Source organism: Dromiciops gliroides, chromosome 3 (genome assembly GCF_019393635.1).
Source record: "Dromiciops gliroides isolate mDroGli1 chromosome 3, mDroGli1.pri, whole genome shotgun sequence".
Classification (NCBI taxonomy): domain Eukaryota; kingdom Metazoa; phylum Chordata; class Mammalia; order Microbiotheria; family Microbiotheriidae; genus Dromiciops; species Dromiciops gliroides.
In genome coordinates this window covers 575,713,489-575,736,377 of record NC_057863.1, presented here as the reverse complement: position 1 = coordinate 575,736,377, position 22,889 = coordinate 575,713,489, and the positions used below count along the sequence as shown (strand labels likewise).

Here is a 22,889-nt window from a genome sequence, read left to right as displayed (position 1 = left end):
TAGAAAGACTTCTCTTCATAAGTTCAAATCTGGCGTCAGATACTTACTAGCTGTGTGACTCTAGACAAGTCCATAACTCTGCCTCAGTTCCTCCTCTGTAAAATGAGCTGGAGAAGGAAATGGCAAACCACTCTAGCATCTTTGCCAAGAAAACCCCAAATTGGGTCACCAAGAATTGGACACGACTGAAAAAGACTAAACAACAAAAATGCCTCTAAATCTACAAATCTATCCACCAGACATCTGCTTATATTTTAACTCTTGTGCTACTTACTATGCATTTGTGTAAACTTTCTTCTCTCCTGTCTCTTTGGGGGACTCTCTACCAACTAGTATTTTCTAATCACCACCCCCAAAACCTCAGGCACCCAAAAATGTTTTGATTATAGAACACTTAAAAATAATATAATTCCTTCTTGAAAAAAATTGGAACTTTCAGATACATAAACTGAAATGTAGTCCAAACAAACCAAGTATCCATGCTTCAATGAATAAAACTGATTGGTAATTAGCATATCAATTGTTCATAACAGAGTACTTCCAAAGAACTTCTTAAGACAGTGAGTTCTAGCTAAAGCATTTACTTAGCCAACTTATTTGAATTACAAATTCTTTTTTTCATGGACACTGCAAAAGAGGCAACATTCAGTCTAATCAACATTAAAATTATCATGGATTTCACATTAGGTGGAATTGAAATCAATAATATTTTTACTATAAACTTATTTTAATTAGTTTCAAACAATAATTTTAGCTTGTAAAATAATCTGCAAATTTAATGTGACACACTTGCAAAAGAAATATATTTTAAGTAAAAAAAATAATAATTTGAAATACAAATGAAAAAAGAAGACAGCTCAAGTGAAGAAAATAAGGTTAGCACTTCACAGGGGTCAAGGAGTTTAAAACCAAAACCAAACTTACTAGTCAAACTCTATTCAAACAAACTTTAAATCCTCCAAGCCCAAATGTCTCAGAAACTAAGGAAGCAGCTAACTCAGGCACACCTGAATCTCTAGAGTCTAGAACCCCTGAGTTCAAATTCTCCCTCTAGCACTCAGTAGTTGGGTGACCCCAGGCAAGTCACTTGCATCCCCAAAGCCTTAGTTTCCTCATATAAAATTTGGATAATAATAATACCTCACTAAAGTTAGGCATAATTTTTGGGAGTCAATCTTACATCAAATTTACCTTGTACCAGCTAGGCAAAGTATCACTAACACATACTAGCGGCATAACCAGGATAGCATCACTTAACATCTCAGTTACCCAAGGCAGCCCTTTCCAGGTTGATCTTTTTTGTAACAAACTGGTATAATTTCAATTAATTTGTCTATTTTTTTTTCCTAAGGAGGAATTATTGTATTATGTTGTTAAATTATATCTTTAATGTTTTGCTGTGCATAAACCCCCCCCCCCAAAACGTGGTTCCTTCTGACCTGTGACAAATGATCAGGTAAAATGCCCTAGATAGAAGCAAATTTATGGAATTTATAATCAATATTCCAATGTTCCAATAAGCAAAAATTAATGTGCTGTTAAAATAAGTATTGCTCCAATAAATTAACCTGGGATACTATTTTTTTCCCATCAAAACAAGAAACACTTTGCCTTTTTTTCCCGTTTAATAAGCAAACTTGGCTTAGCCTTGGAAATAGGAAGAAAACTGCCTGGATGACAAATGGTATTAAAGTTTTGTTACATGTAGACTTAGAACATCATACATTGTTAATCACATTTAAGAACTCATCTCTGGTACTAGGCAACTATTAGTTCTGAAAACACCATCTTCCCCAAGTCTAAGGGCCTCAATGGAAATGAAAAAAAATCATATTCCTACCCCACTTTCTTTCACTCATTCAATCTAATGATGTTTTGCTGATTTCTCCTTTTTTCTTTAAAGGATATTTATTAAATGGGATGGTTCTCGGAACGGGGAGAGATACTAGGAGAAATTCTAGTAAAGTAAAATCAGAAAATATCAACAACATATATCGCCTATCTACGAACATACGCATGTTTTACATGTACATATATACGTATATGTACACAAACACACACATGTATACAATTTTTTTTAAAGAACTGAAGCAATTCAGAAAAACGCTAGAACCCCTACCCCACCTCCTTAGGCCAGCAGTCCCAAATGCTTTGCACTAGAGCATCCTATCTCCAGCTGGATCAAACCCTTTTTCCAACAGCTTCAAAGGACAATCAATCAGAAAGACAGGTCCCTTCTATGTACTACTTCGAGTAACTAAGAAAGAACATTTTTACCTTTCTAATTTCATCCAGCACCGTTTCAAAGGACTTTTTATCCATCTTGACTGCAGTCTAGACGTAGTTAGGTTTTCAACAAAACACATTCGTACTTGCGCTGCTCTGTTTTGTTTTATAAAGTAGCTATGGTTGAGGTATCAGCAAATGACCCCGAAGGTAAAACGGGACTAGGGAATTAGTAAAAGAAATCTTAAAAAAAAAAAAAAAAGCTGGCTAAAAAAGTAGAAACTTGGGAGAAGAAAAACAAAACAATTCCCTGCAAAGTTTCTCCAGGTTTCATGTACGTGCAGACACCAAGTGGCCCCGACGGTGGCGGTCTTATTTATTCCCCTGTGAGTTATAAGCAGAGAGCGGGACTGCTCCGCAAGAGAGGGGCGCTCCGGGACGGGGGAGGGGACAGAAAGGAGGGAGACCCGGAGGGGGGTGGGTAGAGCGGCAGCAGCAGCGGCGACAGCACCTGCGCCAGGGGGAAGGAGGTGAGGCACCCTGCACCTGTCCTGGCTGCCGCCGCCGCCGGTCCGTGAGCCCGTCACCGCCAGCCCGGCCCCATGGCCGGCCGCGCACCCACAGTGCTGGCTCGCTCACGTCCCCTCTCGGCCGGCGCCCTCGGCTCCACACGCTCCGGGCCGCAGCGGCGGCAGCGCTGGGGCTCTCTTTGTTACCAGAACCCGCGGCTTCCGGGAGCGGGCCAGGCGGCCGGGCGCCTGGAGAGCCGGATGGAAGGGGAAACCTTCTGGGGTAAGGGGGATCGCGAGCACCGAGAAGCGAGGCCGCGCGAGGCCGCCGGGGGATCGGCCGCTGAGGCCCCACCTTCGGCCCCCACCACTGGGGGATGGGGGTGGGAAGGACCTTCAAAGCCGTACGTCGCGGCGGAGAAACTTAACTCTCCGCGCTTCCTACACGCGAGGAACAAAACACAGCCTCCCCTCCTCCCTCCGTGGGGGCCTAAGCCGGGGTGAGCTGTCTTCTGAGAATGCCAGAATTCACAGAGAATCAGGGAGGTATTTTAATTTTCCTTTAAGGCTGCCTACATGAATTCTAGACGTTGACTACTTTATTCTCCAAATTTGCTGGTGATCTGCCAGATTTTCCAATCCAAGCAGAAGAGGATAGGGAAAGAACGTGGTGAGGGCAGGAGCTAGGACACCCTCAGCTAGGACCCGGGGAAGCCCGGGCTCGGAACTGCCCGGAGGGGCGGAGCCTGGCGGTCACCTGACCCCACCACCTGCCGGGTCCTGTGACTTGCTTGTGCTTTACGCAGTTTGAAGCAGGGGCTGAAGGCAGCGGTGGGTGGTCCTGCGTTCTCTGTCTCCGTTGCTGCCTATCCCTTTTCTCAAAGATTTTCCCTTCCTTCTTCCCTTCTGCAAACCCTGTCACAGAGATGTAAAGAGCCGCCTTTTTCACTGACCCGCTGGCGTCCCTCGGACCAGGCCCCCACCCAGCTGTCCTCCGCGGGTTCTGAGCATCCTTGAACTTAACCCCGTCCCTGTGCCTGCCCCTGCTGAGCTGAGGTCATGGCTCGGCTCTGGGTCTGCGTGGGGGCCGCCACCTTTTTCCTTGTCCTTTTGGTTTTCCATTCCCGCTTCTGCATGTTGCCGGTGAGTGGTGGGGAGGGTGAGGATTCACTTTTGAATGAATGGGTGAGTGAGTGACTGACATCTAATAGGAACTTGCAGGGATTAGGCCTTCCAGACCACCACGGGACTCCCACCCCAAAGTAAATCCGTTCAGTGAACTAAGAGTTACACACTTGCAGCCAATAAAGGTACGTCATGCATCTGATGTCAAGTAAAGTAAACATAGTTGCACTGTCCCCTAAGTTCCATATTCTCGTTCTTTAATTCTGGGGTTGGTAATCTTATTTGTGCTCTGGATCACTCTGCAATAAGGTTTTTAAATGCTCAGAACAAAATACACAGGATTACTAATAGAGTTATCAGAATGTTAGAGAATATTGTGTGGTACAGCAAGTTCAAAGTGGTAGTGAGCAGTAAACTATATTTCTACTTATGTGCAATAACAAATAGGATGAAAAAATAACTGATTTCTAGGAGGCGCAGAGGATAGAATGCTGGGCCTGAATTCAGAAAGACTCATCTTCCAGAGTTCAAATCTTCCTTCTGACGCTTACCCTGGGCCAGTCACTTAACCCTGTTTGTCTCAGTTCCTTCATCTATAAAATGAACGGCAGAAGAAAATGGCAAATGACACCGCCAAGAAAACCCCAAATGTAGTTACAAAGTGTCACACGTGACTGAAATGGCAAACAACAAACAATTGCTAAAATGACTGCTAATGCTAACGTGGTTTATTGCCTATTCTAATAATTGAAGAAAATGGTAAATTAAATTAGAGGGTAGTGAAAGTAGGGATAGAACTTTTTTTTTTCAAACCCAAATCTATAGAACCTCTAAAATCCATTTAACCTGATATGTAGTCCCCGGGTTAAGAACAACTGCTTTAACATAGTGAAATGATTGATTCCTTAAGATTGACTGGCTGCTGTATGAATGCTTGTGGAGAAAAATGAAGCTCAGTAAATCTTGGAGAATCTGGGGTTATTCTTAAAATGTCATGTTTTACTTTAGATTGGAATTCATTCTATTTCTCTTATTTTTGTTTAAGGACTTAGAAACCTTTGCTTTCTTGGTTCCCTGGAGGATAGAGAAACCTCTTTACCGTCTGGATGTAGGGTGGCCTCAAAATCCAGAGTATTTCACGGGTACAACATTTTGTGTGGCAGTAGACTCTCTTAAAGGATTGGTTTATGTAGCACAGGTAAGTAAAGATGGGACTTTTTTCCCTATAGGGAATAGTATGGTACCTCTTTTTAACTGTCAGTGTTGGTTTTTTTTCTTTTAATTTGTGTTTTCAACAGTGTGGAGAGCACATGATGAGGAAACTTTATCTTTGCAAACTGACCACACTTTTATAATTTATAGTCTTTGAGGTTTGGGATTCTTTTTTGTCAGTCTATAAGCATTTAAGTGCCTACTATGTGCCAGGCACTGTATTACGTGCTGGGAATACAAAAAGAGGCTAAAGAAAGATTGCCCTTAAGGAGCTCACAAATCAAATGGGGGAGACAATAAGCAAATAAATATATACAAATAAACTACATGCAGAATAAATAGAAAATGACTAACAGGGAAGATACTAGTATTAGGTGGGGTTGGGAAAGTTCCTCTATTACAAAGCTTCTTAAACTGTGGGTCGTGACCCCATATGGGGTTGAGTAACTGAACGTGGAGGTCGTGAAAAATTTGGCAACAGGAAAAGGTTATGTATACCTGTTTTATATACCTATATACTAGGAGTCATGTAAAAATGTCTCTGGTGAAAAGGGGTTGCGAGTAGAAAAAGTTTTAAGACGCCCTGTTCTAGTAGATGGGATTTTGGTTGGGATTTGAGGGAAGCCAGGAAGTGGAGATGAGGGAGAGCATTCCAGGCATGGGAGACAACAAGAGAAAATGCTCAGAGGTGAGAGCATGTCTTGTTTATTGAAAATGCCTAACACAGTGCCTTACATATAGGAGGTGCTGAATAAATGGTGATTGGTTGGAACTGTAAGAGGATTGGTATCCCTGGATTGAAGAACATGTGGCAGGGAGTAAGATAAGATCAACCTGGAAAGGGCTGCCTGGGGCAACTGAGATGTTAAGTGATGCTATCCTGGTTATGCTGCTAGTATGTGTTAGTGGCAGGATGGAACACGAGTCTTCCTCTAAGACTGTCTGTCCTTCCATCTACGATGCCATGTCTTTTCTCTACAGTTCTTAACCATTAACAGTTATGATATATTTGTATTGTTTCTTTTTTTTTTGTAGTTTTTTTTTTTTAAGGGAGGCAATTGGGGTTAAGCGACTTGCCCAGGGTCACACAGCCAGCAATTGTCAAGTGTCTGAGGCCGAACTTGAACTCAGGTCCTCCAGAATCCAAGGCCAGTGCGTCACCTAGCTGTCCCTATTTGTATTGTTTCTTAAAGATCTCATTGGTGTTTAAATATTGATTTAATTACATAGCATTAAGCCAGTCTGAAAGTGCCAAAGATTTTATTTTGGGTATGAGTGTACAGGTCATCAACTTTGTTAGCTCACAGGTTGGTGTTGGGGGTGGTGTTTTCTTTAAGTTTTCTGTAGATTTCCCAGTTAAGCTTACATTTTATTTTATTTTGCCACAATAAGGTTTGTATTTACTTAAACCTGGCTTTGTCTAAGCAGCTATTTTTGTATACCTTTAGAGAGGGGATAACATACCAAAGGTATTAGTGTTCACAGAGGATGGATATTTCCTACGAGCCTGGAATGACACTGTTGACACACCTCATGGTATCTTTGCAACCAGTACCCCATATGAACAATCAGTCTGGATCACGGATGTAGGAAGTGGTATGTGTAGTAATATCTGATAAATTATGATGGAAGAACTTAATGTCTTCTCCAATAACTTTCTTTGTTGTGCTTCATTTTTGAAAGCTGGTTTCCTCAAATTAAATGGTCAATTTCTCAATTCTAAGAAACTTAGAAATTTCCTTAGAAATGCAGTCCAGTCTATAAGCAGTGGCAACTTCTATAGTCTCATGGATGATTCTCACCATTCTAAAGCCAGCAATTACCCCATCATGCTTGTTGGCCAGAAACTGAGAATCACTGAAGCATTGAACTAGGCTGGGTCAGTAATGACATTGGCTTTGATAAGTTAGTAGCCCAAATAGACTGGACCTGTCTCCATTTTGGTCATTACTGCAGAAGAGAGCTATTTAGGGTAGACGGCCTTCTTCTCCTCTTTGTAGGGTATTTGAACTTTAGGTTTGTCCCTATCATTTGCCACACTGAAGAGCTAATGCATCATATTTGATTATACTACAGCATCTCCAAATCAATTCTTTTTTTTTGTTTTTTTTGGTGAGGCAGTTGGGGTTAAGTGACTTGCCCAGGGTCACACAGCTAGTAAGTCTGAGGCCAGATTTGAACTCAGGCCCTCCTGAATCCAGGGCCGGTGCTCTATCCACTGTGCCACCTAGCTGCCCCCTCAATTAATTCTTATTACTAGTTTAATTCCCAAACTTGCTACTAATATGAAGAATTCTCTAAAATGATCCAGAGAGGAAAAAGATAACCTGGGTTGATTACGTTTTATATTTCCTACTTGCTTCAGCTTTTTTTTTTTTTTAGCTTATCACATCATTCTTTTGTATTTCATGCTAGAATGTTGTTGTTTCTTTTTTTTTTTTTTTAGTGAGGCAATTGGGGTTAAGTGACTTGCCCAAGGTCACACAGCTAGTAAGTGTTAAGTGTCTGAGGTCAAATTTGAACTCAGGTACTCCTGACTCCGGGGCCAGTGCTCTATCCACTGCGCCACCCAGCTGCCCCAAATGTTGTTGTTTCAAAAGAAAATTCTGGTTACTAAATATTTGCATGGATTTTTAAATTGTAGTTTGTTTTTCTGTGTTAGGAAAAAATATATGTATGCATATGTGTGTATATGTGTACACTGCAGAAATCTAGACCCCTTTACGAAGAAACAACAGGAAACACAAGTAAAATATAGGTTGCTTTCTTCCAAAATTGACCCCAAATAGCTATTTTTTCAACACAGTTTATGGTAAGACCACCACTAGCAAAATTATCTTTTATTAAGAGGTAGATACATTTACTCAAAAAAGGAGCTGTAACATATAATAATTGATGTAAAAAATTCTGCAATCCTACTGACATCACTAGTAGTTCTGTAAACTTCTTTCTACCAAGTATACTCACAAAATAGGAAAACTAAGATTTATCAGTAACACATTTAGATTCACACATATAGAGGGGGAAAAGACACTTTAAGCTTGTGACCCAGAATTGGGGAGTAGCAGTTCTTGAATTTATTAAAAACTTTGCACAACTTGTTTGAGAGATGCATGGTTTCTCAAGTCCAGAATGCATAGACTATTTTCCTAAACTCAGATTAAAAGGAAAGTGACAGTTTCTAGTCAGTATTGTATCAGATATGCCCCATTTTCCAAATCCATCTTTCAAAAACCCATTCTTGTAGAATGGGTTATGATTTTAACTTGTTTGTACATATCACATTCCATTGAGTTTATTTGGCGTTTTTAAACATAAATTTTAAATTCTCTTTGATTTATGACTTATGTATACTTGGAAGTTTTAATAATTAATTTTTAAAGAGTTATTTCTCAAATAAAATGTTAGATGTTTTAGGAAAACTGAGGAAAGTTCCCTTCTTTTAAATGAATACTCCCTAAACTTAATTAATTTGAAAATCTCAATTTTATTTTATACCAGTAGAGTAAAAACTTGTAGCATAATACTTGCTAGTGCATAATTTGAATGAAATTTGCTCTCCACTTGTCTGGATGCTAATAATAGCAATGACAACAGTATGAGTAATAATAGCATTGCCTACTGTGGGCCCAGCACTGTGAGAAGCACTTTACAAATATTAACTCTTTCGATCTTCACAACAAGCCTTAGAGGCAGATGCTGTTATCCTTATTTTACAGTTAAGTAAACTAAAGCAGTGGTTAAGTGACTTGCTTAAGATCATACATAACTAGTAAATGTCTGATGCTAGGTTTATACTCTGTTCTTCCCGACTCTGAGTCAATTGTGAGATTTGACTTGTCATTCTTTTTCAAACTCTCATTGATTGAGTACTTGTACTTTGAACACAATTCATCCTGTGATTCTGTTTTATAACATTTCACGAAATCCCTCATATGCAAACAAGACAAATTATGTTTCTTCCTCTTCCATTGTGTTTTTTTCCCTAACCACAGATGTGTCAAAGTATTTCCTAATTGCCTCAGCCTAAAAGAAAATCAGTTCCCCAATTGTCAGAAAGTTGGCTACTAATCAGCATAATTTTTTAAAAGTGAGATTCTTTCCTTTTTTGCATTTCTTTATAATCAAATAATGCTTCTTGCACCTTCCCAAACATCTTGTGGTTCTGCCTCTGGAGCTATTCTAGAAAACTAATCAAGACTCCAAACAATAGGATGTGGAGATGGAAGGGACAGACTTTGGAGGCCAACCTCACCATTTTACATACTAGGAAACTGAAATCATAGGAGAATGAGGGACTTGTCCAAAACCACATTCCTTCGTAGTGTCTGAGGAGGATTTGGACTGACTTGAGAACCGTGCACTTTCCACTCTACCATACAGTTCTTAACTTTTAGTTATTTTATTTTAAAAGACAACTAGACATTTATTCAGATTACTTTAAATTCATATTATCTAACTTGTTACTTTTGTAACACTTTAGACTGTAAATTTAGTTAGGTTTGAAACTCCATACTGATTTCCATCAGTTTTTCTCATGATAATTCCCAAATTCTACAAAAGAAATACATTTTATGCTTTTGTTTGCAAAAATCTTATGCAGAAATAACTAAGTAAAAAGTTAAGTCACTGGTAATTTTAGAACATTTATTCTTAAAAAGTGTTGAATTATGAGTACCAAAAGAAAAATACTATATTTGTATGATTGAAATTATAAGCTCTGGGGACCTACTAAAATTTGAACATTATAGTAGAGAAGCTGAAGTTACAAATGAATGGTCTTTTCAGTTATACCTCAGTACTTAAATCCCTTAATTACAAATACTTATGTGATTTCTGAATAATTTTTAAAGTTCACATTCACTTCTTTCTAGTGAGTTAGTAACATTGCTAACAGAAAATCTCTCTTCTAAAATCAGCATAAATTAAGTCAGTCTAAAAGGCTTGGTATAAAAAGAAATGTCATTAGAAAAAAAATTAGAGGGTCCAAATCAATTTCAGACAATTGAGGTTTTATGTAATAACTATTTAGACATAGTGCATATCAGAATACAATACCTCATTATGTGCTCCTTCCCAGTCTTTTCTGATTTTTTTCTCTGTCATTTTTTTTCATTCAATGAACAACCTTTTTAAACATTTGTCTAAGAGCTTCATTTGTAAAAAAAAAAATACTTAATTTTAAATGCAGGATCCTATGGACATACAGTGAAAAAATACAACTCCTTTGGTGACCTCATTCAAATTCTGGGTACCCCAGGCAAAAAAGGGACTGGTATAAACCCAGTCCAGTTTGATAACCCAGCAGAGATATATGTGGAAGACACTGGAGAAATTTACCTTGTGGATGGAGATGGAGGATTGAATAACAGACTGCTTAAATTGACGCAAGGTACATAACCTCATTTTGGTGCTAGAGTCATCTAGAAGAGTGGTCTAAAGTTAGGGCTTTATAACCACAGGGAAGTGTGGTGTATTCCAAAGGGTGGCCAGTTAGTTTATGGGAAGATGGATTTCATACCACACTTGCTGTGCTAGCCAGTTGGCCCATACCCCATACATACTATTCTCCAGTGGTTATTTGAATTGCCAAACTCTACCCTTCTTCTCAGGGCATAGACTCCTCAAGACACATGACCTACCTGGGACCACCGTAGCATCAACTTCACAGGCAGAATTGTCTCCACCTTATCCCCTTCTCCTCCCCCCACTGTCCCCTTCCAAGCTTATCCATGTTCTGTATTTACCTCTTTTCCAGCTCCTTGTGTCTGTGACAAAGTATCCCTCAGAGGGCTGGTGAATCCTGTCCTTCTACCACTTTCATAGTTAGTGGGACAGAGTACATTGCATAGGATAATTCAGAATGGATGAGCTGTGATTTACATCACAGGTCTTGTTGCATTATTTTTCACCCCAGCTTTACCTGTTTTTGGAACTTCTCTGTTTCTATCCATTTACCCAAGTCCACAACTTACAGGTCATCTTCTACTTCTTACTCTCCTTCACACCTCACAGACAGTCATCTCAGCATCTCAAATACGTACCCTTCTCTCCACTCATAAAGCTACTATCTTCATTTGAGCCTTCATCTCCTCATGCCTATACTACCACCAAACACACAACGGCTACACTGATATTCCTGACCATGTCCCTTTCCTCAATTAATTCTGATGGCTCCCTATTGACTTTAGAGACAAATGTTTCATCTTTACCTGAGCACAGTTAATAATACCTATATAAAATTTGTAAAGAAGTAAATATTCCTGTATTGGATGCATGGTTGGAAAAAACTTTGCTGATAAAAGTATATATGATCAAAAAAGTTGGGAGACCACTGTTCTAGAAGACTTTTACTTAATGTGGTATGTGTTCACTGCTGTCCACTTGTTATTTGGATATATTTTGTGGAAAAATGACTGGCACACAGCATGATTTTGTTAAGGAGTCATTACTTAACCTCAAAAGAGTGAAGTTTGTACAGGAGCTGAAAAAGTGATGGGGTGACTATAAGAAAAAAGACTTGAGGATAAGTAGGCCTAAAGTTGTGTATAAGAATTAATCATTTATTTTATTCTAATAGGAATAAATAATTATAATCCAGGTGAAAAGGTAGGGCTTATGCTCAAACAATTAGAGAACTATCTAAGTGCTGAACTGTGGTACTGACTTAAATAATGCAGGGTGTCCCAAAAGACTTAGTGCTTGAAACTACACTAAGACTTAGGGGTTGTACTATATAGGAGATTGAAGAAATGTAGGCAGACTTCATAAAGAAAGTGGGATTTGAACTGAACCTTGAAACAATAGGGACGGTTTGGATAGGTGGTTGGTAGAAGGGAGGCCATTCTGGGATACAGGAGAGAGGAGGACACTGAACAGAGGTGCTGAGGCAGCAAGGCATATGGCATATTCTTTTTATCCTTAGTATCTTATAGATAACTGATGAAAATTTTTACAGAAAAATATGTGACATGAAAGCAGTGTTTTAAGAAGATAGAGCTGGGGGCAGCTAGGTTGTGCAGTGGATAGGGACAGCTAGGTGGCACAGTGGATAGAGCACCAGCCCTGGAGTCAGGAGGACCTGAGTTCAAATCCGGCCTCAGACACTTGACACTTACTAACTGTGTGACCCAGGGCAAGTCACTTAACCCCAATTGCCTCACCAAAAAAAAGAAGAAGATGGAGCCAAGTACAGAGAAAATTTGGAGGGGGGAGAGATTTCAGTCAGACCCCAACAAGGAGACTGCTCTGAGACTCAGACCATTAGGTAATGAAAGCATAAACTAAATTGATGGAGTGGGAATAGAAAATGAATCTGAGAAATATTTCTTATGTGGAGAATGGCAAAAATAAAATCATCCCTGCCCTCAAGGAACTTGAGTTCTGTTGGGAATGGGAAGGTCAGAGGCAGAAATAGCACGTGGGCATATGCATGTGCACACATGTAAACATGCAGTACATTCAAGCTAATTAGGGGAGATACTAGTAGCTAAAGGAATTGGGAACCTCATGTAAGAGATGGCACAAGAGCTCCACTTTAAAGGGAATTAGGAATTCTGAGATGTGGAAGTGGAGAGAGAGTGCATGCCAGGCAAGGAAGACAGCCCTCCCAAAGTCAGGGGTGTCATGTGTGGGGTCTATCAGTATATGAAAGTGAAGAATGTAGAGTAAACCTGGAAAGGTGGACTAGGGTCAGATTGCAAAGGGTTTGAAGTGCCAAATCCAGGAGATTATATTTTATCCTAGACACAATAGGGAGCCATAGAGCTTTTTGAATGAGGGAATAACATGGTCAACCCCTGTTTAGGAATATTGCTTTGCCAACAGGATGGATGAAAAGTTTGAGGAGAGAGGGGATAGAGGCAGAGACACCAGTTAGGCTATTGCCATCCAAATGTGAGGTGATATGGGCCTGCAGTAGTGTGATTAGAGAGGAGGAGAAGGATGCAAGAGATGTATAGAATTGATAAAACTTGACAGTTGATTAGATGTTGAGATGAAGGAGAATAAATGTTTGAGGATCATTCTAAGGTTGCCCATCTGAGTGACTAACAGATTGAGGGAAATTAGGAAGAGGGATTGTTTAGGAGGAAAGTTTTTGAATTGATCACCTACACGATATCCAGTTAAAAATGTCCAATTGGGAGTTGGTAATGTAGGCTTGGAACTCAAGGTAGAGATTTAGAGATACTTCAAAGAGATGATAATTTAATCCATAACAAAACTTAAACACAAACCGAATATGAGAGCTGAAGGAGAGAAGAGTGTTACAGATGATTTCAAAGCAAGCATGGCAGACTAGAAGAATGATATTGATGGCCTTTCCTGTAGGCATTAGTCTGGCACTTTAAAGCCTTTTGTTATCTGGCTCCCACTTACATTTGCAGCCATATTTCATGAACTCTGCATTTGAGCCAAACCGGCCTAGTGATTGTTCCTCAAACTTACCACTCCTGTCATTGTGTATTTGTATAAGCTATAACCCTTTCTTGTAATGAACTTCTTCATCATCTTAGGTATTCCCTGCTCTGTAAAGTTTTCCCTGATTTACTTATCTTTTATGCCACCATATACCCTCCTTGAGGGAGGGGACTAGGCTTTTTTGTGCTTTTTGTTCCTTGTGCTGATAATTTGTACTTAATAAAAGAGGAATAGTATAAAAGGGAAGATGGAAAATTAATTGGACTTCCTGGTGGGTGTGGGAGAGCAGATGATCGAGGAAAGGAAAAACAGTGTGATAGTTCCTCCAAATTTGAAGTTTTGATATAGTGTTTTTGACTCTTAACTATATAAACTTATATGCCTTTTTCATATGATATTTTTTAATCTCAACTCCTTTTACATGAGATATTCTGTGTCATGATTATTTGAAGAGATACTTCTTTCATTGTTCTGTAAATCTGACTATACCTGATGTAATGTTTTCTTATATCTAGATTTTGTGATGCAGTGGATTCGTGGGGAAAATGGATCAGGTCCAGCTCAATTCAACATTCCACATAGTGTAACAGTTGATTCAACTGGTCGGGTAAAAACATTTTTCTGTCTATATGCAAGTACACATTTACTTGAAACACTGCTTATGTAAGTACTTAAGAGATAGGTAGGCACTTGATTGTTTTAGAAAATTACATTACCTATACTTTTTTTTTTTTTAGTGAGGCATTTGGGGTTAAGTGACTTGCCCAGGGTCACACAGCTAGTAAGTGTTAAGTGTCTGAGGCCGGATTTGAACTCAGGTACTCCTGACTCCAGGGCCGGTGCTCTATCCACTGCACCACCTAGCTGCCCCCATTATCTATACTTTAAGTTCTCTCAAATGTAGGAGTAAAACTTTTCAGCAGTTCAAAGTTTCTTTCATTTTGGTAGTGGAGAAAATACTGGTTTTGAAGTCATATGAGAATCAGTTTTGAATACCCTTCTAATACTAGCTATGCCACCATGGGCAAATCAATTTCCCTTTGTGGGCCTCAGTTTCCTCCTCTATAAAATGTGGCTAATTACTACCTCAGAATTGTTTTGAGAATAAATGAGATGTGTGTAATAACTTGGCATACTTAGAAGTGCTATTAAACTTTAGGTGTCTGTAAGCCATTATGTTTTTTGTCAGGGACAGAAATTTTAGGACTTAAAGAAAATGTGTTCTTAATTTAGAATCCCACATGATTAAAGGGGATTGAGAGATTTCAAGCCTGAGCCTTAATATCATTTTTTCTGTAATACTCAGAGGCTCTGTTAACTCATTTCTAAATAAGATTGGTAATGTTGGCCACTCATCCAACCCCAGGAAGCTTACTTCACTGGCCTGGTTGAACCTCTTGGCAGAGGCATCGTCAGCAATTTACTTTGATACTAGACAGGTGAGCTCAGCTATCAGGCCATTCTTACCACTGGAATGGGTCACAGCCTGTCCATGGCTAATCATTCTCTGAAAAATTCTTTTTCATTTCCTTCTATAAATAAATTCCCATGGAGGCTTTTGGAGGTCAACGCAATATAGGTGGGTTTTTATTCATTTGTTTTTTAAAAATATGTTATTCTGCTCCCTTACTTTGACACTTGCCAACTTCTTCCAGGTTATAAGTCTTTGTTGCTGCCTTTTATGCCACTTTGTAGTCAGTAATATTCTGTGTCTACTTATGTTCACCATGCCTTTTTTTTTAATTAAAATTTTTTTTTTTTGTGGGGCAATGGGGATTAAGTGACTTGCCCAGGGTCACACAGCCAGCAAGTGTCTGAGGCCAGATTTGAACTCAGGTACTCCTGAATCCAGGGCCGGTGCTTTATCTACTGTGCCACCTAGCCGCCCCCACCATGCCTTTTTAAAAAAATATCTATTGACAATGAATGAATATGGGTATTCTAGTCATCTCTTAATTCAAATGAATCAGCCATGGTATATTTTCACAGCACTGCAATTAAAGTAACTTTTTTGGGGGGTCTCTGCCACTTGTACTCTGACTGTAACAAATGTGTCTCACTGGCGTTTTTTTTTTTTTAACTGACCTTTTAATAGAAAATATGCTACTTTTTTCTTTCTTTTTTTGGTGAAATACCTAATATTTTACATTATATAGTAGTTCAGTTGTATACTATAAGCCATGTGTTTGAAAAAATATTTTCATTGTAGACCTTTTCTAATAACCATTTAATTGATTCCTAGGTATGGGTTGCTGACAGAGGAAACAAAAGAATCCAAGTATTTGATAAAAATACAGGGGAGTGGTTGGGAGCTTGGAGTGATTGTTTCAAAGAAGATGGCCCTTATTCTGTCAGGTAATATTTTTTAAAGAGAACTTTTTAAAGCTATTTGATTTGTTTCACCATATGCTAGCAAAGCGCTATTTGCTATTAAAAATTTGTTTAATGTTAAAATTTGCAAGAAAAGAAAAAAGGTAGAAAAAAAAATGAAGACTATGAAGAATGAGAAAAAAGAAAGGTCAGAAAAGTGATCATGGAGTGGCTTATCAAAGCCAAGGCAAAAACAAGCATCTGGCTCCTGGGTGTACAGCCAGTGAACACTGGGCACAGGAGAAGAGATCACTGGGGTAGCATCTGTCGGTTGGAATGTCCAGACCACGACTGACACCTCCCTCTTCAGTCACTTGTAAAGGACTCTTTTTTTTTCCCTGTAAAGTATTACATTATTATTAAATTAGCATTTCATTCTCTTCCTTTAAATAGTAAATTTGCCCATGTCTGTATGAAGTGCCTGGTGTGTATTGGCCCTGTACTGAGTGCTATAGGGGGTACAGATATATAAATAATCTTTGTTCTGGGAGAAAATACAGTCTTGTTAAAATGGTTGTCATATTTAGAACATTTCACATACATTTGTGACGTATTTCTTGTGTTGTTCTTTTGTAGGTTTACTCCTGATGAGAAATACCTCATTGTTGCCCAGTTGAATATCAACAGGCTCACTCTGTTGTCTGCCCCCCCTGTAGGGAACATTGGGAACTGTGTTGTGGTAAGCACAGTCCAGCTGGCCAGTCAAGTGTCACCACATCTTGTAGACGTTGATAGGAGGACTGGAGCAATCTATGTGGCAGAACTTGGGGCAGAACAAGTTCAGAAATATGTCCCTTTAAAATAACTATCTTCCTTCACTTAGATATTCATAAATTTACTTTTCCTAAGGAATGACCATTGTATATGATTCAGTGAAAAGCTCTTGTGATTTTTTCATTCATGTCTAAATGTCTAAGAATTTAGTGTTCCAGCATAGTCTTTTTTTTTTTTTTTTTTTTTTTTTTAGGCAATGGGGGTTAAGTGACTTGCCCACGGTCACACAGCCAGTAAGTGTCAAGTGTCTGAGGCCGGACCTGAACTCAGGTACTCCCGAGTCCAGGGCCGGCGCTCTAACCACTGCGCCATCCAGCTGCCCCCGGCATAGTCTTTTTTAAAAAAAATGTTTGTATTAATAATCATTGAATCCAGATATTTTGTAGGTACCATCATGTCTTAGCTTTTCTTGTTTTAGATTAAAGGGTAATTTAAGGAAGAAAATGTGATTCCAAAGAATTGGGATGAAAAGGTACATCATTTTGATGTTGAACCAAATAGCTTTCCCCTTGAAGGTTGCCTTTGGGTGGGGAATAATGATATAGGTATGAGTCAAAGGTTATTTGTTAATGCTTTTCAAAAAGAAAAAAAAAAGCTGCAAGCTTCAAACTGCTATGATCCTTGTTGGCAAGTGAGATTGTTAAGCAGGAGATGTGAATTTTAGGACATCAAAAGTATGCTATTGAACTCATTTTGCTTCTTTGGCTATGAACTATATCATTTAATTCTTTTAACGTAATAATATAGTAGAATCTATGCATTTTGCCACAAAAGATTTCAAAAATAAAAGGTTGAAAGTTATTGCTTCTAAGGTCAGTTCCCTTGGTGACCATAGAAGGTGTAAAAGGATTAGTACATGTCTACCTCGGAGAGGTGTTGGGAGAATATGCTGGTGTTTGTCAAAAAGTATGAGTTGCTGAACTCAGTTGTTTTTTCCCCTTTGTGTTTTTATTTCTGCATCATTCATGTGATCTACCAACTTTTGATTATAACCAATTTTTGGTTTATTCTGGTTTATTCCAGTATTTGATGGCTGGCATATTTCTTAGCTAATGACCTTTCCCTGTTATTATCATATACTCCCTCATCACTTGGCAGTACTGATTATCTACCCTGAATTAATTACAGCAAATGTTTACTCTCTGGGTGTTTTCCCTCACATGTCATCACATATCTCATCCAGCTACTCTCTGAGACCTCTGTTAGTTTTTCAGAATTCTAGTTCATTTCGCTGTTGGTCTAAGTAAAATATAATTAATAAGGTAAATAAATCTCTCCATAGATGAATTTAAAAGGCAAATACAAATGATTCTATGAGTCATTTAACCCTGGTTTAACCCTAGTAATCCTAAATTAAGAGTTGATGGGTCAGTATTTTGTTTGCTTTTTTCCTACACTTTATTTTGGCATATTTTTTGGAATATAATTTGCACAAATCTATGGACTGGATGATTTGGAAGCTCGTTTCTTTTCAGCACTTGGCACTGTAACTCTCTTTAGCACACCATACTAATTATCTTATAACTTTGATAGTCATCAGCACCCCTGGAACCACAAATCATCTTTTTTTCCTCTGTATGACTTTATCTGGCATAAAATCACATAAGGGTTGGTCTTATTTCCAATCAGCTTAAGGGTATCCTGGATGCTACTGGGATAATTAAATTTAATATAGCTTCCTTGATTACCTAGGAACAATATCAATAAATAGTCAGTGATATGATATAATTTCTAGCTTCCAGACTAATCTAGTACTTAGCTTAATGATTTTGAAATTGCAGCTTTCTCACAATTTTACCAATTCCCTTTCTATATATGGGAGGCAGCATGAGGGGAATGTTGGAGTTAGAAGGCTGAGATTAAGTGTGGACTCTGACCAGCAGAGTCCATGATGACACACTAACCATGTGACTAAAAGTATAGACACACTCAAAATACTTGTATGGTTATGAGCAATTCACTTACCCTTACCGAGCCCTAATTTCCTCATAAAAGAAAATGGAAATAAAATGATATTTTTACTACCTACCTCACAAGGTTGTTTTGAATAAAGTGTTTTATAAACCTTAAAACCCTATATAAATGTGAATTATCTATAGATTATCTTTGGAAGTTATCTTGGCCAGAATATAGTTAATAACCCATAAATTGGCTCCCTTATTGCAGCACAGACACGTGACTTTTTAGAGAGTAAACATTGGTGATTTTTGTGGGTCATGTTATTCTTTAGTGCCATGGTCAAATTTAGAACTCTATAAACTCAAGACCTAATGGAAGAAGTTAGGACCAGGAAATTCAAATTTAGTCCTGTCGTTTTAGCTAGCTTTTGTGTTTGAGCAAGTTGCATCTTTAGATCTTTTCCTCTTCTGTCAAATGAGTCATAAAATAGTGGCTTTCAAGTTGGAAGAGACCAAATGATATCTTCCCTCCTGATTTAGGAGAATGTTGTTTGGGTCAAGTGATATCATGTAGATAATAAAAGCACTTTGAAAAGTTTTAAAGCACATGTGCACCTATGCAAAGAAAAAGATATTGTAATTATGTGAATAGATAACATTTTAATGCCATGTCATTGGTATCTAGTAATTTATGAGAATTCATTTGCTTTTATTGCTTTCATCAAAATGGAGTCCCTTTCTCAGCCTCAGTATTAATAATGCCATTAGTATTTCTCTCACAGGATTGTTGAAGATCAAGTGAAATAATTCTAGTTATCTCATTTTGGAATCTATATACAGATAAATGCCTGTTGATTGATTTTGATGGGGTTGGTTTGGACTTTTGTTGCAGGAGGAGACGGTTGTTAACAACTCGTTTTGTAATTCTTAATCACATTTGATATTGTACACCAGATTTCTGCAGATAACTTGCTAATAAAATTTTTAATCAACTTTTTGATAGCCATATTATTTCATCTTTTATGTTTAAACATTGACTAAATAAATATAAACATTAGGGCTTCCTAAAGCTAAGCAAAGCACATAGAAACTTTAGGTAATCAACATTAAAAATAATGGCACTTGGTTTTTTGCCTACTTGGATTCATCAGAGATAACTTAGTATCATGAAAAATAATTCTGTGATCTTATTTTTTTATTGTACTATGTATTAATAGTTGATAAGCAAACTGGAGAAAATTACTACCTAATTTTTTTTAAACAAGATATATCAGTGTGCTTTCTCTTTGAAAACAGAAGAGGGCAGTGAAGTTCTGTTCAAGATAAAAAGCATCTTAGCTACATTAAAAGTTAAAATTTTAAGGCCCCGTTAAAGCATATTTTTAAATTTTCTCCCTTTTTCTCAGTCCAATAATGAAAGTCTCTACTTTAGTTGATTCAGTATGTGTTTGAAGTATTATTGGAAGACATTTTTCTATTAGACCTCTTGGTTAAAACAAAAATATGCCTTCAATAATTTAGTCTATTGTCCAGAGGCTGGCATTAGCCAGATATTAATGCAACTTGCTGTTGTAAGTTTGGTTTAATAACAGCATCAACAATTTATTCAGATAATCATGAACCTTTTCATTTCACCAACCTGGGTTTTAGAGCAGTTCTGCCCTTCAAACAAAGGTGGACTCTTTCAAACAGGGATTACAATGCACTAGGAATGCTATGTTTATTATGAACAGATTAAAAACCTGGACCAGGTAGTAAGGGGCCAAATTATTTCCCAGAAGTGGAAGCAAAAGTTCATCTCGACTATTCAAAATCCCAGACTATGTTCTCTTAAAAGGGGGAAGAAATAACATTTGCCAAAGAACTGAGAGGTATTTGTAGACTAAATGAATGCTTCAAACATTATGTGTTGCTTTCATATACAACATCTTCTGTTGTCCAGGCAAGATTGGAGGATACTTGTGGTGTATTAAAATACACATTTTATCTTTATGAGGAACTAATAAACACAGTTTGGAACTTAGCATACTACAGAGAATAAAGGGATTTTCAGCTTCTTTGTTTTGGGAGTCTTTATTAGAATAATTTATATGTGGTTATATGTTTGTGTCATGAACTTTTGATAATCAGTTCCTTAGTCTATTGAGCTGCATACTTCTTGGGATTCTTTGGCCCTTCAATGTCCATAGTAGGCAATACAACAGTATGACCCACAGATTTGCACATAAAACTGATTTTCATCTTATGACCTTTGTTCAAATCCAGTCTCAAACACTTAGTAGTTGTGTGACTCCGGGTAAATCACCTCTATTTGCCTCAGTTTCTTCATATATAAAACGAGCTTAATAGCACCCACCTCCCAGTATGGTTGTGAGGATAAAATGAGGTATCTGTAAAGCACTTTACAAAGAACAAGGTAGAAACTGTTTAGCCATGACCCTATTGATGTCTTCTCTGTGGAACTGCCTAGTTAAGTCCAGCAAGTTTCATAATTAGGTTAGGACAAAGTGATTAAAGGAGTTAGTTTATTTTAGTATTGGCATTTACAATGCTAACATGCATGGACCAGACCTATGATTCCTTTCGTAAAAGGAATTACCAGAGAGGAACCTTCATCTAGTAAAAATACAGTATATCTGAAACTTTGAAATCTTAGAGAATTGCCTGAGATTAGTGAGAGATGAATGATTTGTGTGGAGTCACACAGCTAATATGTATCAGAGGTGATCACAGTTCTTGCTGATTCTGTGGCCTGCTTTCTAGCCACCCCATCACCCTCTCTTCCAACTTGTGCTTAGTAAGTACTAAATACATACTTGTTAGTGAATGAATACATTGGTAACCACCAAACAAAATCACAAAATATGAAATTGTATCCTAATAGGCAGGAGATGAATAGTTACTCATAGGAATTATGCTGGAATTAAGTGGTTTATGCAGACAATGAAAAGTTAGAGCACTGATTCCCAACATCATTTGTTCCTTGAATCCCTTTCAGCAACAACAAAAAATGTGTTGTGAATCCCCAAGGTAATTTAATATGCTATTACTCAATATTCTTTTAGATTTATTCATTAAATGCTCGCAATAACTAATTACTTTTGTCCTCCAAAAGCTCAATTTAAATTTACATTACATAATTATAATTTTATTTTGCCCATAATTATAAAAACTAAGTATAAAATTATAAAACTAATTATGAAAAAATTATAAATACCTTTGTTTGGGACATTCTTTAAGAATTGAAGTTATCCAGCAAGACTTCATGTTAAATTCATTTCACAAATTTTATTCAATGTAAATAACATTTTTGATAGAATAAGTTATAACTTGGAAGGTATTTAACAACATAATAACCACATATGAACTTAATTTCAATGTTGGAATTTCATTTGAAAAAGTTTTGTAATATTTGGCTCAACACGAGAACAGTCTTGTTTCAATAAAATTAAATATGTCCACAGAAATATATGGTAGAAAATGGTAGTAGAATTTTACAAGGGTTTTTTTTTTTTTGCATTTTGCATAATGTAATCTCTTCCATCTGAGAGATGGAAATTCCTTTTTTTAAAAATTAGCCACCTAACCAACTGGTGAAAATGAATAGTTAACTGTGATAAAAAATTGTTTTTCTACTGGCTAATGACAGGTATGTTATTAAATGATACTTAAATCAATTGCATATATTGCTTCATTTCTAATTTTATATATATAAACTAATCTTTGTAAAGGAAGACTCGCTTCAGATTGACTTCTATGACACACCAGCTACCTCTCACAGAAACCCTACTGAATGACTGACTAATGATGCCTACTAATTCATTTGAAATTCTGCCAAATAGAATAGTAACATAAATGGAGGATAAGTTTAAATTGTGTTAAGGCTAAAATTCTAGCTAGTCTGTCTAAAATATCTAATGAGTGGTCACCAATAAATTATAAGCTTTAGCAAGAGTTAGGCTTTTAATCATTTATTAAGGAGAATAAGAATTTGGTAAAGAGAGAGAGAAAGGCCTACATTCATCTATCTATTAAAGGGAGAGCACATTTCTAGCTCCGCTCTCCACCAGAGTCCAAAGGAAAGAGAGCGAGTCAGAGCGCCCGGCTCTTCCTTCTTCCTCCCACTAGCAAATGTCACTTCCTGATGCCAAAGAAAAGACACATGTTCTTGCCCTCAAAGACCTTCCTTTCACGGTGGAACTCTTCTACAGTAAGTCTCCAGCAGGTGGCATCATTCCAATCATTACAGTCCCCACTTTATTTTGTCAAGAAACGGGACGTTTCCTTGATGAAACAGTCAAAAATAACAGAATATAATAGCCTATGCTAACGAACAATATGTTAATAACAATAT

The 22,889-nt window shown here is 37.7% G+C and overlaps 2 protein-coding genes across 2 annotated transcripts in view; one reads left to right on the top strand and one right to left on the bottom strand.

Annotated features, from left to right (window-relative positions):
• The window catches only part of PROSER1 (proline and serine rich 1), a 30,187-nt gene extending 27,376 nt beyond the window's left edge, over nucleotides 1-2,811 (bottom strand). The window contains exon 1 of the mRNA XM_043995868.1: nucleotides 2,278-2,811. Within this exon, the coding sequence (XP_043851803.1) occupies nucleotides 2,278-2,322 (45 nt within the window). The 5' untranslated portion in view covers nucleotides 2,323-2,811. The remainder of the gene's footprint in view (nucleotides 1-2,277) is intronic.
• Nucleotides 2,812-3,507: 696 nt separating this feature from the next.
• NHLRC3 (NHL repeat containing 3) lies at nucleotides 3,508-19,530 on the top strand. Its single transcript, XM_043997595.1, has 7 exons — nucleotides 3,508-3,878; nucleotides 4,906-5,058; nucleotides 6,521-6,668; nucleotides 10,264-10,464; nucleotides 14,009-14,100; nucleotides 15,736-15,848; nucleotides 16,440-19,530. The coding sequence occupies exons 1-7, from the start codon at nucleotides 3,795-3,797 to the stop codon at nucleotides 16,666-16,668; spliced, it is 1,020 nt and encodes a 339-aa protein (XP_043853530.1). The 5' UTR covers nucleotides 3,508-3,794; the 3' UTR covers nucleotides 16,669-19,530.
• The last annotated feature ends 3,359 nt before the right edge of the window (nucleotides 19,531-22,889 follow it).